At 34.4% G+C, this 16,013-nt stretch overlaps 1 protein-coding gene across 1 annotated transcript in view; it reads right to left on the reverse strand.

Annotated features, from left to right (window-relative positions):
- The window catches only part of LOC128240509 (collagen alpha-6(VI) chain-like), a 64,599-nt gene that overhangs the window by 7,631 nt on the left and 40,955 nt on the right, over positions 1 to 16,013 (reverse strand). Inside the window, exons 17-29 of the mRNA XM_052957163.1 lie at positions 9,857 to 9,994; positions 9,225 to 9,496; positions 8,178 to 8,349; positions 7,764 to 7,802; positions 6,509 to 6,946; positions 5,673 to 5,813; positions 5,182 to 5,193; positions 3,758 to 3,982; positions 2,788 to 2,802; positions 2,226 to 2,240; positions 1,391 to 1,491; positions 632 to 971; positions 171 to 305 (exon numbers count right to left, since the gene is read on the reverse strand). Coding sequence (XP_052813123.1) covers positions 171 to 305; positions 632 to 971; positions 1,391 to 1,491; positions 2,226 to 2,240; positions 2,788 to 2,802; positions 3,758 to 3,982; positions 5,182 to 5,193; positions 5,673 to 5,813; positions 6,509 to 6,946; positions 7,764 to 7,802; positions 8,178 to 8,349; positions 9,225 to 9,496; positions 9,857 to 9,994 — 2,043 coding nt within the window. The remainder of the gene's footprint in view (positions 1 to 170; positions 306 to 631; positions 972 to 1,390; positions 1,492 to 2,225; positions 2,241 to 2,787; positions 2,803 to 3,757; positions 3,983 to 5,181; positions 5,194 to 5,672; positions 5,814 to 6,508; positions 6,947 to 7,763; positions 7,803 to 8,177; positions 8,350 to 9,224; positions 9,497 to 9,856; positions 9,995 to 16,013) is intronic.

The following is a 16,013-nucleotide window of genomic DNA, read 5'->3' on the forward strand; positions in this document are numbered from 1 at the left end:
ATGGTGTTAACTAACTAGCTACCTAACTATGGCGAATATATATTTTATGTACCCTAATAACTATAAAAGTGTGTTCTCGCTGACTAAAGGTTTTCGATGAATACGGCCGATAAAATAATGTCTACGAGGATTAACAGGTTGAAAAACATTATTCTCAGTTGTGTTTTTACCACACTCTTCCGCTCCACCAAAGATAGTATCGATGAGTCCAGTGAGTTCATCAAAGGCTTTAACATTGAACATGTTTCCACTTTTGGGTTCAGATGCTATGCCTTCCAACTCCCTTGTGTCGGTAAGATCGATACCTAGAACGGAGATATGAATTATGGGTACATTTCAAATAAACAGTCCAGTCCTAATCATAATCAAAACCCAAACACAGTCAAGTCAATAGAGGTCAAATAGAATAGTTATTGAAAGTGTTAATGGCTTCAAGAAAGAACATGCCTTTCAACTCAACACGACATGCTGAATTTGCGTTATTTGAATGATTTGATCTAGGCATCAAGCTCATTATTATATTATAAATCAATGAAAAGCTTCCTTTAACAATGATTTACTGCTTTGTCTTGTCCAGGAACTGATTGTCAAGATAAGTGGCTCTTAAGCAAATATAATACTTTTACCATACCAATTGCATAAACGCGAATGGCTTTTCCCTGTGCCTTTTCAGCTTCTGGAATCGTCCTCCTACCATTGATGTTGGAAATACCATCAGTGATCAAAAATGCGATGTTGTCGACATCGGGTCTATCGCCGTTTCTTGCAGAAAACATAAGCTCATGCATTGTTTTGAGAGCGTCAGCCGTGTTGGTGGTTCCATACATGTACGGAATTCTGTCGATCGCAGCTTTAATATCTGCAGTGTTTGTGTAGTTATTGAGGTGGAATTCTATTTCCACTTCTGTGCTGTAGATTAATACTCCGATTCTGACACTTCCACTGTCGATGGCCGCTTTGTCCACAATTTCCTAAATTGGAAAGAATTTAAAATACTATTCAAATTGTTCGCCTAAATGATCGTGCATGCTGCTTTGATGTTGAACGGTATTTATTTATTATGCAAACCCTATTACAAAGGTGTTTTAACTGCTCTTTCGACAGTTATATGTCTCAGTTGATATTAGGACATCTATCTACGTCATTTTATTTGGAAATCAAATAATTCAGATGTAGCCTTTAAAAAATATATAAATATATATACTTGACTTTGTGTGACTTGCTCGATTTAAAATAATAATTTCCATGCGAATAGCTCAAACAAATGTTAGTTTGATTAGCGTTACAGTCTTTCTCGACACCAGAGACATCGACGACGTAAATTCCAACACTACAATTTTATATCAGTTTCTCGACTTTCTCCTTTGAACCCAGCTGAGATAAAATTTACCTTGCAGAAATTCAGCATCTTTTTGAAATTCGGTTCCGTTACACTAGTTGAGGCATCGAGAATGATCACCGCGTCCACCTTGGAGAGACCGCACTCTGTTTCTATAACATAGTTTTATATCAATAGTTTAATAAAAGCGTAAAATATTATTTTAAATAATGGAACATTCTATCAAAGTGAAAGGCCCTTTAGTGCAACACACACTGTCATTTAATAGGTAAATGTGTATTTGTAATAATTTAGCAAGCTTAATAATGGGAATATACATTTAAATGTGTAAATACAATATATTAACCAATCAATATGTGAGTATATTTCATCTACTATTTCCTGCTCCGAAAATCCAATGAAACAATGTTTTCTTTAAGAATTCACTTGCATAGAAAGACTCCGTACATGGTGTTGCCAATCTCGTTCACCAAAGTGATGGTGCTATTTATTCACTTGCATAGAAAGACTCTGTACATGGTGTTGCCAATCTCGTTCACCAAAGTGATGGTGCTATGTATTCACTTGCATAGAAAGATTCTGTACATGGTGTTGCCAATCTCGTTCACCAAAGTGATGGTGCTATTTATTCACTTGCATAGAAAGACTCTGTACATGGTGTTGCCAATCTCGTTCACCAAAGTGATGGTGCTATGCTTTCACTTGCATAGAAAGACTCTGTACATGGTGTTGCCAATCTAGTTCACCAAAGTGATGGTGCTATGCTAACCACATATACGATTTATCATCATCAAACCTCTGATGAATAAGAATGGGTATTGCGATCTTATACTGAATGTTTGGGCACCGAGGGAATTAAAAAATTGGAAATATGTTTATTACTTACTTGGGGCTAGGGTTGCTGTAATGAAAAAAGATACTGGTCAATATTGATTATAACTTCATTCTTGTTCCACATTAATTTGAATTACATGTGTTTCATTCTTGCCTCCGTCAAGCACTATGTTAATACTAATGATAAAGTTGAAAACCAAGGTAAGGCCAAAATAAATAAATAAAGTTTTTGGCGTTTCCTAACAAACTCACAAAGTTACCCGCGACCCGAACGTTCTTATATACTCACCGGTTGTCCTGTTATTGATTTCGTGTTTTCATTATGAGTAAAGGGGCCAGGAAGTAGAACAAACTAACTACCCAGACCTGAGAATGTTGTTGGGAAGACGCCAAACAAATAATTTATTTATTATGACATTATTGTCATATTTGCTCATCATTGAACCGAATAGTTTGTGAAATATGACTTTGATATCTTGTTTTTTATTAAAGCAGTATCAAACAAAGCAATTTGATTTGATTTGTTTCATTTTAAGAAAATATTTATGTTTAAAGTGCTCTCTATGTATAATCTAAATTAGTAAGAACCATAAAGAGCAAAATGAACAACTTACTTGGTGCAGGCGTTGCTGTAATGATAAAACAATAAAATCAATTATAAGTGCATTCAAGTCATAGTTTATTTATATTTCAATGTAAATTGCTTTGGAATATAAAACGTTGTTATGTTTTGACATAACTTTTGTCACTAGTTTATCAATTAAATTTACAGTCGAAACTCGCTATATCGAATATTGTTATCTCGATGTTCCGGTTATGTCGAACTTTTGAATATTTTGGTTTAGGTAAGACAAGTTTTGTATTACGTTTGTATCGAATGTTCGATATCTCGAAGTGTTTCTCGAGGTCCCAAAAACTTCGACATAGCGAGTTTTGACTGTCTTTAACAGTTGGTGTATAGTCCATTGTCTACACGTTTAGCCTACGAACATTGCATGAGAGTATGCCTATCTAACACGAAATATGTTTTACCTGTTGAGTAAATATCAATGTTACACATGGAATCAATTTTGTGTGGCTTAGTCCGAACGCCAAAAGCATGGACAAGCAGAAAATCAAAGCCGTGGCTAAATCACTAAAGCATTCAAAACCATCCATAGCATATATATATTTTGGGTACTATGATGAAATATGAAGTATTTTCTTTTCCGTAAATATTCATATTGCCATGCATGTCTGGTATGTCTGTTTTCTTTTATACGATTTTTTTATACTGTCTCTCGTCTTGTGTCTGATGGGCTTTGCCTTCATTGTGCCTTATCAGGGTTATCGTTAATTGTTTAGCTACAAGGCTACTCCCTGTAGTTGTTATTTTCATTTGAATGTACTCACGGACAATTCAATATGTTTTATAAATCGGACCTTTTAATGATTCTGTAACTAATGATCTTGAAATAGTCATGACAAAAGACTTCGTGTTTACACAGTTTGGTGTTTGCATGGAGACTTCACTTACTTAGATAACTAGCCTATGAAAGAACATCTATTTTGCTCTCCACGAATTAAAACAGTAACAAAAAATACCCTTTCGAACATTCATTATAGCTTCACATTCAGTCAAGTACCCGTTCTCAACTATGTCATCCAACTGATCAAACCGTTGCAAAGAAAACAGATGTTCTTCTACTGGAGTAGATGCTATCCCTTCTAACTCACTCGACTCTTCTAATCCAACACCGAAAGCGTATATTACAATACCCTTATCCTTCGCACGTTTAGCTTGTGTTAGTGTTTCTTTAGAATTGATATCTGAATTGCCGACAGTCAGTAACATTATAACATTTTCCGTAATCGATATGACACCTCGTTCTGTCGTATTGAACATTCGTTGTACAAGTTTCAATCCATCAGCGGTATTTCTTCGACCAGGCACATATGGAATATCATCAATGGCATCGAAAACCTCACGTTTCGAATTATAAGTATCCAAGTCAAATTTAATGCTGACTTCAGTACTTACTGAGATGACGCCTACTTTTAATCAATTGATAATAAAGTCAGCATCGGCTAAAATGTCCTTAGAAAACATAAGAAAGCGTACAAAATCCCTTTCCCCGACCTCAGATGATGAATCAAAGATGAAAACAAGGCTCACATTGCTAGGGCTGCATTCTGTACCTGTATAAAGCAAATTGCGAAGCAAATATTCAAAGCCAGCAAAGAGCCAATCCCAACCAAAGAAATGGATAAATATTAATTATTAAGTTTAATAATGTTTTAGAAATATGAAGTAAAATATAAGTTTTTGTGATTTAAAATCGGCATTGTGATGACTGCTATAAAATCATGTAGTATTTATAACCACTCGAGTCGACAGAAGAAATCGCTAGGCTAGCTGGGTTCTAACGCCATACTAGTTTTCGTTTTATTTTCTACTTTCTACCATAAATATATCAGTATGCTACTAATATAGCATATAGATATATACATAACGTTAGGATTGCCTTCCTTTCAAAGAAGCAAATATACATTGTCAGACATTTCTATAATTGGAATATGAAGGCGCCGGATGCCAGAAGCAAAATCATACAAAATGCCCATATTACAATATAATATGCTTTAAAAGTATCATTGCAATGTCATATGTGTTTTAAACAGGTACACCAACATTTGTTTTAAAAAAACAACAACATCGTTTTACAAAAATCATATGATCATGTGATCAAATACATAGAGTGTGGTTAAAGCAATCGACGAAACAAAACCTTCTATATAGCACTACAATACAAAGCAAAGACTAAACAAAACAAGACCATGTACAAGGCAAAAGAGTAACGTAAGAGATTTAAACTAAAAATAGTGGATGGAGTCGAAAATCAGATGAATCACACCGCAAGAAACAAAAACATGACAAAACAGAATCACTATAAGTTAACATAAGTGGAATTAAACTGTAATGAAACTAGGCCTAGTCTAGCTAAAGGATCTAACGCTTGATAATTACTTACTTGGTTTGGGGCCTGTTGAAATGACAAGACTTAGAATTGTACAGAAGAATAGATATGGAAACATGTATCACAAACATTGATATGCATTACTAACAAACGTACCAGGCGAACATATGCTATACAAACATTATATATTGTATTGTTTAGTCTTAAAGGGACTAGCTAAAGTTTGATAGGGTCAGCCATCATTTTTAATTACTTGTGAAATGCAAAGATAACGTTTTTTATAGTGATGAAACAAATAAGTTATATTTTGTTAAGAATCATTTGAATTTCAAGCAGGTGATGCTCTACTTTGCCAAAATGCGTTAACAATGTTATTAAAATTTTAATGTTTTGTGGACGTTTTGTTGTCCATAGTGTGAATGTTCTTGATCTGTTCTTTAAAATGGTGTTCCTTATATTTTGCAAAGATTGTCAATTATCATTGGCGTCAAGAGATAAAATGATTTCACTAAACCTAAGTGGAATCAGATTCAATGGAGACATACCACAATCGCCACCCTCTCCAGCACCGAATATGTCCTCCTCAAGACCCTGTAGTTCTTCGAACCTCCGGACGTTGTACAGATATTTGTCCTTGGGTTCGGACGCCATACCTTCGATTTCACGAGTGTCCGTCAGGGAAATACCTGTAGTGGAACAGCAATTTTCAACACGATATTATAAGTATATTTTTATATCATCGTCGGATAATCACGAAACTGTACTATTCGATGCTTCGTTGTGTACCGTGGGCGATTTTGTAATATATCTCGTAATAATGAATGATTAATGAGGCAGTTTCAATGGTTGAGCAAGGTATCTGATGCGTTCCCGTTTGAAATATTCTAGCGAAAGCCCAGAATCAAACCGGGTCCTTCTTTTCAGTACAATAATATTACACAACAGTCAAGTCCACTCCGCCATGAAGGCTACTGGCACCACAGAGTTATTAAAGAGCATTTTATTGTAACAGTCGAATTCATTGGCAGACGAGTTGTCTCCTTTGCCTCATGCATATTAATTAAAACGAGAATTGTCAGTTAATTGCCCCACGGTATTTATGAAGTATAACGGAATTTAGTATCGTGGATGCCGACGAAGATATTCATATATACTGGTATTGTGATGGCAAATATGTAATGATACGTCTGATCTCAGTTGAAATAAAGACCAAATATGCAAACTGTTGTAACGTTATGTGTTATGTTCTTTTGGCCATTTATTTAACAGTGAGCAATAACCTTATAAATGATCAAGGTCATCAAGCATCAAAAGTAACAGTAAAAATAATGAAACTGTTAGTGAATTTACGTATTTGTGGATCGGATTTATTAAAACGTACCGATCACGTAGACGTTTATATCTTTTGACCTTGCAGTAACCGCCTCTTTAATTGTTCTTCTCGAGTTGATATTCGACACACCGTCAGTAAGAACTATCGCGACGTTTGTAACACCTTGTCTGTCACCATTCGCTGATGTAAACATTGTTTGGTGCATCGTCAACAAAGCATCTGCTGTGTTAGTGCTTCCATAGATGTATGGAATTTTATCGATCGCATCTATCACTTGAGCGTTAGTGGAGTATCGGTTGAGATGGAATTGGATCTCAACTTCAGTACTGTATATAAGTACACCGACACGAACACTTCCAGAATCGATATCGGCGCCTTTGACAATATCCTTGCAGAACTCAAGCATTAATTTGAAGTTAGCTTCTGTTACACTCGTGGAGGCATCAATTATGATGACTACGTCGACACTTGAAACACCGCATGATGCTGAATATTTTATTATATGGTGAAAAGTTGAGAACAGTCTACATACTATAGCATTTGTTTTGAATTTCATGCCACTGCCCTTTATTAGAGTTATCAGGGGGAAATACACGTTTCGAGAGCTTGAACATCTGCAAAATGTGTTAATGCCCGAGTGCAAAGACAATGTTCAAGTCCGAAAAAAGGTTTCTATCATTTTTTTGCATAAAATATATAGACTGAAACATACTTTTATATGCGTAACGATGGAATAGCAAGCTAGTTTCACTGTGGTTATTTTCACTGCATTTTACAGATTGGTTTCCGTCTATGTTTAACCTAGCGTTCACCATGCCGGGTTGAAAATTTTGAAGTGACGTTAACAAAGTTAAGTCAAAACTAGATTGTACTTGGAAAACATTACCATGTTGGGAACAGGCACACTGTTGACTTTCGATGTTAAATCAAACTTTATATCGAAAGATGATGGTGTGTTGCCTTTGAACCATTTTCTCACTAATGCATGAAATCGCCGAACAATTTGGCTGTATTATAGATATTATGTATCTCACTTATCGGTCTAAAACAACACGATAAACGCCCTGTTCATGTATGCTTGCCATTTAAACCGTTTTTGCAATAATTGTACTTCCCCTAAATTGGCGTTAAACAATAATATAAGATCTTTGTAACACTAAACATGATTTGTAACAGTGTCCCTAGTTTCCTTCAAAGTTATTACGTTTTGAATCTGTTGTAATTCTACCACTTTAACAGAAATATGATTTAATCATATTTGATATCAGAAATGAACATAATGAAAATATAAACAGAAAATTACGTTTAGGTTTGGGTGTAGTCACGGGTACAGTAACGGCTTCTGAAATAACAATCAAGGTAAGGATTAATTTGTGCACCCGCCATATTTCGAAATCATTTATTATTATTTAAGCCAAAACAAATCAAAATTCGAACAAAGATTCAGATTTGAAGAAGTGCAATACATGTCCAGTACTCTGAACACTCCGTTCGCATAAAGTAACCCTTTTCTAGATTAGATCAAGAGCATGATTTAAATAAACCCCATCCTGACTAAACCATAAACCTTAAAACAGAGTATATCTCCCCAATAGTAGCGTTTAAAATAGAGGCGTTAACTTTAGATGGCGAGCCATGTGTAAACCACAACACAACACTATGAAAAAATATATTTAACGCACGTTTGAACCGGAAATCAGAAACAAATAAATCTTACTCTCTGGACACAGGGCGCTGAATATTTTCCTGTCGAGTCCGACAAGCTCATCAAAGTTCTGCACGTTAAAACTGTTATCGGTCTTCGGAGTGTTAGCTATTCCATCCAACTCCCTTGTATCCGTCAAGCCAATACCAATCGCATATACATGTATGCCTGCAGTCCGAGCAGCCTAAATATTAAAGATGAACTCTTACTCCCAAATAAGATTTACCACAATTAATACAAATGTTTAAATATATCAAACAGGATGAATAAATGTCGAAAACAATGGTTTATATGAAGGATATCGAGTTTAATTTGAAAGAAAGGTGCAGGAGACACGGTACTTCTACCTTATGAAACGATAGTAGATCACAGTAAGCCTTTGAGCACGCACTAATCATTACATATTTGTGCATTTCCAACTTTTAAAAAACACGGTTACAATTTTGTTATAAGTAATTAATAATTTCCATAAATGCATTATTGAGTTAGTAGTTTAAGGTTTATCTCTCAAAATATATGTTTGTTATACATGTGAATGTATTGATTTTAAATAAGAGTGCCACTTAAAACACATTTTACGTTATCGTTTTGGCAATTGCATCGTATATGCAAAGGCACCAAGTAAATATAAGACAATTTTCTGTTATCATTTTGGCAAGACATGGTTTATGCAAAGGCGTCAACTAAGTAGAAAACATCTGTTCAAGAATAAAATCAAGCTTAAAGTTTATGTTTACTACTTTCTTTTTGTCTTGTACAGTCCATGCTATATCAAGTAAGCAATTCATAACGAAAATCATTTGTAAATAGTACTTTTATGATCACACATTCAAGCTGTTTTCATGTTTAAAAATATCCGGTCATTGCTTTATAATAAACTACTGGACTGGTTTTTAATATTGATCTTAACTGGATCTAAGAACGATGTAGCTAATCAGATTACGTGTTATTTATAATTGACCAACATAATGAATGCAATCAATGATGTATGAACAAAAGCTTGAGTTAAGTAGCATATTGAATACCATCCCTAGTTTACAAAGCACCAAATACACTCACATCAGCTTCTGATATGGTTCTCCGTGAGTTTATATTAGAAACACCATCGGTAATAACAATTCCAGTATTAGGAACGTTGGGTCTATCGCCATTTCTAGGCGTAAACATTTGTGTGTGCATTGTCTGAAGAGCGTTGGCGGTGTTTGTACTTCCAAAGATATAAGGGATCTTGTCTATCGCGGCGAAGACGTCAGCCTTTCTTGAGTACTCGTTGAGATTAAACATAACTTGAACCTCAGTACTAAAGATGAGGATTCCAACCCGTACAGCCCCTGTTTGTGAGTGCATACATATATCATGTATGTGTATTATTATCTTTATATATTGTTTCAAGCTCGGACTAATTCCCGAATTCGCAACAATAACAATATTGATCAAGTCAATAAGAACAACCCAAATTATTTAATAAACATGGGTACGAGCAATTGGACGATGGGGAAAATATTAAGCATTATTAAAACTTAAAATTTAGACTTAAAGATTTGAACAGATACATCGATAAGACGTAAATCGAGAACACCTTACAACATGTACATGTAAAGAGGATACTCGTATAATGAGACATAGACATACCATGTCTAGCACATTAAGCATTAAACAAAGAAAATACTCAAGATCGTCTGAAATATTACCCGAGTCGATGTCAGCATTTTGAAGCAAGTCTTTTGTAAACTGCAACATCTTGTCGTAATTCTGTTGTGTAACACTGGTCGATGCATCGAGGATGATCACAAGATCAGAGTTGCCCAATGAACACTTGTTTGGATCAACTGGAATTCCGAATACAAACTTTTAAAACAACACGTAACATTGCTTATCTATTGACACGTGCATAATTAGTATCGGTTGCTTTTAGTTTATTGTTCGTGTAAATGATATAAAATAAAATAAACTTTGTTTGCCACTATGCTATAAAACGAAATATTGTTTGTTATGGGAGCCACTACGATAAGAAAAACTATGAACAATGTTAACAATTTAAAATAAAAACCATGGAAAATATGTCGCAAAAAGCGCAATGACGAACACTTGATGACAAATTGCAATGCTGAAACTTATAACCTACGTATAACCTACGTCATCATTTTGCCATAACATTTGCTGGATCAAAATAGATACATCAGGCACATATTACCGTAGATACAATAATACAATGTTTGTAAGCACCACTAGTGTCGTTTTGTATAGGCTATATTATTTCTCGGGAATACATGCAGGCAGATTTTCCATACCATTCCAAATTATGTCGTACATATTCTCCAACGTTGTAGGTAGTTCCGCAAAACAGCTCACAAGTATTTGCCGTGTTGTTTGTGCTGCTTTGTGTCCAAAGTTTCTTTTGTTTGGAACATTAACTCCAACAGAAAACAACCTTATTCAAGCTTTATTCACTTTCTGTATTTCATTTCTTACTCTGACTCTATCAAAGCTTTGCTGTCCATCCGATTCCATTACCGCAATTTTCTGTGTATTTCGTCTATCACCATAAAACGGCGTAAACATGACATTTCGTAAACAATATTTTGTCTCTGCAAAAGCTACATACTGACTTGGTCTTTTAGCTTTCTTTATAGCTCCCAAAACTTCTGTTTTGTTTGTATAGCTATTCAAATGACACATGGACGTACCATGTCGGAATCAATACTTGTGGAAGAGGCAAAATTATGCACCAGTTGCTCTGCTTCATCGAAATTGCTGTCGGGAACAGCATCCGAAATGGCCATTATAAATATAAGTATGTCGGCACGCTGGATATCAAATACAGAAAACTGTTCTAAGCAATTGCGTTAGAAGAGAACACAGTTAATAATGCATGCTCATTCTAGGCAAATTCAACACGTGAACATGGACTTATTAATAGAATAGACAAACAGAAAACAAAATGGGAGAAATCAGACAAAACAGTTTAGCCTTTAAGTTTGATAAAAAAGAACGAGTTATTAAACATCTTAATTCTGATAGTAGGTGCTTTTATTAAAAAGTCTATAGTTTTTAAAGGTGTGCACAACTGAATGTTAAAATAATGTTTTCTATTATACTTTAAACGTGCATGGATGTGATTTCAAATTACCATTACAAACCGATCGAAAAGATTGGTCAATTTTCCTATCAAGCTCTTCAAAATCATTTATATTAATCCTGTTTTCAAGGCTTCCTGCTATATTACCAAGCTCTTTGGTATTGTTCAACTATATACCAATGGCTAACAACAATGTCCCCTTTTGTCGTGCAGCATTCGTATCTTATGATATTCAATGTTAGATACTCCGTCGGTTATGACGATTCCAATTTTCCCGCTGTGCAGCATTCGTATCTTATGATATTCAATGTTAGATACTCCGTCGGTTATGACGATTCCAATTTTCCCGCTGTTAGTTCTAGTGCCATTTTTCGTCAGGAACATTTTTCATAATTTACTCTGATCGGGCCTGACTTATTAGTACTCCCTGCCATGTATTGGATATCATCTAATGTATGCATTATTTCTGTTTCTGATTTATAATCTCCACGTTTAAATTCTATGAAAAATCCAGTGCTGTATATACGAATTGCAATCCTTGTGTGGCCGTTGTTTGTCAATATCAGTGCTCGTCACAACGGATTTTGCAGCTTCTAGCATGATGCGAAAGTTGTCTTCGCCTATGCTGGTCGATGAATCGAGCATAAATACAACGTCCAGATTCTCTCCTGTGCACATTGTAAAATTGAAAATGTGAGGATCATTTAAGGCCTTTTTTTACACTCGCAAGGATTGAGTGTACGGAACGCATGCATGCAAAATGTTTACGCTTTGAACTAAGTGTGCTAGTTGTGCTAGCAAAACATAGTACAGTATTCCTGTTTTCTATTTTACTGATGATATCCTTTATATCATTTACTCATTCGAGTAAACCGTGCCATCAAACTGTCTCCCAATGCTGGTTTGCAATTACATGTAAACATTTAGCAATTCCACCATGCAGATTACTTTTCTAAGCATGCAATTAAATGTAAGGGTAGGTTTATTCTTCTGCAGCAATATTTCTTTGCTCAGCCGCTGTCGCATTTAGTTAACGAACTGCTGCCAATGTCACCACGACTGTTACTGTAACATATATACATGTATGTGATATACACAAATCAAAAGCTAGTGGATAAAGAAAAAAAAATTTTTTTAACCGCTGCCCTGTTAAAGGAAGGATGAATTGGTGAATAAAGTATTGAAATGTGATTCTGAAAATTGAAAGCCTGGGTGAGTTCCGCATACATCCCATTAGAATCTTCATTCAAAACGTGGCTAGTTATCAGCCATGCCAATAGCGTGTGATGCTATCATTTCAGTGAATGGAAACAGCCAATTATTGTAGGTGAATGTTGATCAGTTGAGAAAACATACTCGATCCATAATTATTTGTAGCAGGTCCCGCTTTAAGAAATTCACTTAAGATTTAATTTTCTTTCGACAAATACTTTAACAGAAAAAAACCAGATTTTTTATGTTTGTTCATTTAGAAACTTTAAATGATAAAATGTCGTGGTTACTTTTTGAAAAAAAATAGATCGTGCTTAATCGATTTCATATTTATCCTTTCGTCAATTCATATATTTACGGAAAAATGACAATTAATTAAATTGTAATTTAAGTTATCTCAAACTTCTAAATCATTCATGACGTTTACCGCTACATTTTCTTTTGAAAACAGCTTCCAATTTGTATTCCACCTCCTCTAAATTTTCAATATCAAAACGGTGATCTTTGTCTCCTGCGATTTCATCCAACTCCTTTAACTGCGAAACAACAACTCCGATGGCAAATATTTCAATACCTTCTCTTCTCGCTTGTTTTGCTTCAGGTATCGTCTGTAAGGAATTCATATAAGAAACACCGTCTGTTATTATGACGCCTACATTTGAGATATTCACTCTATCTCCATAGTTTTTATTAAAACTCCTAGTCCTCATTGTTTTGATTGCATCAGCTGTGTTAGTGTCTCCGTAAACATACTCAATGTTTTCAATCGCAGAAAGAAGTTCCTCTTTGGAATCATAGCTGTTTAAATAAAACTCGACCCTCACGCGCGTGCTGTAGGTAATGACCGCTACTCTTGTATTTCCCGAATCAATGTCTGCTCGACTAATGAAGTTTCTGGTCGCCGCAAGGATGACCTTGAACTTTGCCTCTGTCAGGCTAGTCGAAGAATCCAGGACGAACGCCAAGTCCATATCAGTTCTAGTACAAACTAATAAAATATGTGATATTTATAACATTTTCTCTTTTATTGTTACATGAACTATTTGATGTGTTTTTGTTAGTTATGTGATTATGTATTGTTAACAATATATGGCATAATTTGGTTATGCCTTATCTTGGGCAAGACTTAGAAATTTATCTTATTTACAAGTTATTTATACAATTTAAAGGTGGCAGCAACGACATTTGTTTTTCATTAAATTACAGACATACATATTTGGAAAATGTCAATTATAGATTGTAATTTCACAGTGTTTTCTTCAATTGTAGGCATTTGTTCATTATTGCTTGTGGAACAGCCATGACAATAACATATGCAATATGAAAAGAAGGTCGAAAACAATTTAAATGCTAATAGCATTTATATGAAGAAAGAGGAAAAAAGCTTTAAAGAGACTCGTTCATGTTTTTGAAAAATGTTTTTATAATGAGATAAATTGTGGAAAATCTTTTGGAGTGTTAAACCTTAGATATCAAAATCTGGAGCCTTTCAGCAAACAGTTGATATTTGCTCAAATACGTCTTTGAAGGCCACAATTTTCATTAGCGTTTTTAACATTTATGGTCAATTTATAATGGCTTTGTTGCTGCGTGATTGGTTGATTGACATTATCTCGTTATGCTATCAATGTATTGTTATACGGTCAAAATATTAATCACTGTTGAATAATGGAAGCGTCGGTTTTCTATTTTTTCTTGGCTTTACCAATGTGGATTCGCACCCACCTAAAACCAAAATACTTTTTATTCTATAATTGCTTTTGTTTCTAATTTTTCGATTGATAAAATAATAATGATAAAGTGTGTTTTCAGATGCATTACCGGCAAAACTAAATTATGGTCGAAAAACAGGATCGAGTCCCTTTAACAAAAAAACCAGATGTCTTTGTTGTTTCAATAAGGATTTCTGTTGTTGTTGATGTTGTTGTTGTTTCTAGAATTATGATATTGTAAATTAGAATATCAATCGTAAGAAATTGTTTTAATTTGATGTTAGTATCTTATCTTATATTAAATCAGATGTTCATGGAAAATTTGAATATCGAAAAGGATATGTTAATTATTGCAAATTGGAAATATAGATTTTGAAAACTATAGAAAGCAGAAAAATGAGAATAAAGAGTGAATAATTATAATGTCAATGCCTAGATCTTTTAAGACCTACTATATATATCCGTTACTTTTAGTTTACAGACAGAGGTACAATAACTTGTGTCATATACGGTCATATATTAGTTCAATGTCATGATCTAAATAAACCGATACTAAATAACAATCACCTTTAGTTTACAGATAGAGGTAGAATAAATTGTGTCGTAGATGATCATATTAGTTCAATGAATAGACCGTAATAAACCTATAGAGTATATCCAACACGTTTAAACAAAAGAAAGAGGTTAAAGAAATTGTGACAACGATTATCATACGAATTTTGATATAGAAACAAATGTCAGCGATATAACTTTGGCTCTTCATGAAGCATGACCGTGATCAAAGATAAATTATATTACTTACGCCTAGATAAGAGATAGGCAATTATTTTGGTTTAAAATAAGCCTTATACTAGTTTAACATTCCCTTAAAATCAATGCTTATGTTTTATGAACGCTTCGTTGTCATATAGAACATAAAGAAGTCCTGGTGACTTGCGAGTTGCATTGTTCTTTATATTTTTCGCTTATATCGCTGGAGATTTTCTATGCTTAATTCTGACTGTTTCATGCATCGTGCAAATCCGCAGGGTGAGTCGAAAACTGCTTTCACTATCCCATTCGTGAGTGCTAATTCGATTTGCCTTTCCGTATGATGAAGCGAAGCTAATAACACATATATGTGCACATATTTATGTCAACCGTATAGTTTCTTTCGGTTTCATTTGTTGATTTGATAGAATCGGAAAACATTTCAGAAGCTAAATATTAACGCCGAATTTGTCATTTCTTAGTGTGGATAGAAACGTAACTGAACCATGACAAGCAGATATTAGTCGTTAAGTTAAAATAACACAGGTAGGAAATGTGACATGAAGGTTTTCCTTTGTATTAAATAGTAAAATGGAGGCTCTCTTTGTTTATCATATGTTGGGTCATTAGTACAGTTAAGCTTATGAATGTATCATTTAATTGGATAATACTAAACACCTAGCAATCACAAACTATCAAGTGATAAGGATAAATATATAATGCTTGTCGAGGTTTAGTTATAGAGATAGTTAATGTAATGGTTTTCGTTTTAGTTAATGGCTGATAAAATATGTACACCATGCAGCATTAAGTGTGATATACCCGGACAAAGGGTCTTATAAATCGATTCCATCTTTTGCTCCAATTCATCGAAGTCGTCAATGAAATATCTGTTTTGCTCTGAGCCAGTTATTTCATCCAATTCTTCCGTATCGATATCAGTTTTTTCTATTCCAATGGCATATATTTAGATTCCATTCCGGCGTGTTTCTCTTGCTTCAGGAATAGTTATGTTACTATTTATTATCGATATACCGTCAGTGACAACAACAGCAATATTTGGGATGTCTGGTCTATCTCCTTGTAATTCAGTTA

This window comes from Mya arenaria, chromosome 7, assembly GCF_026914265.1.
Source record: "Mya arenaria isolate MELC-2E11 chromosome 7, ASM2691426v1".
NCBI classification, from domain to species: Eukaryota; Metazoa; Mollusca; class Bivalvia; order Myida; family Myidae; genus Mya; species Mya arenaria.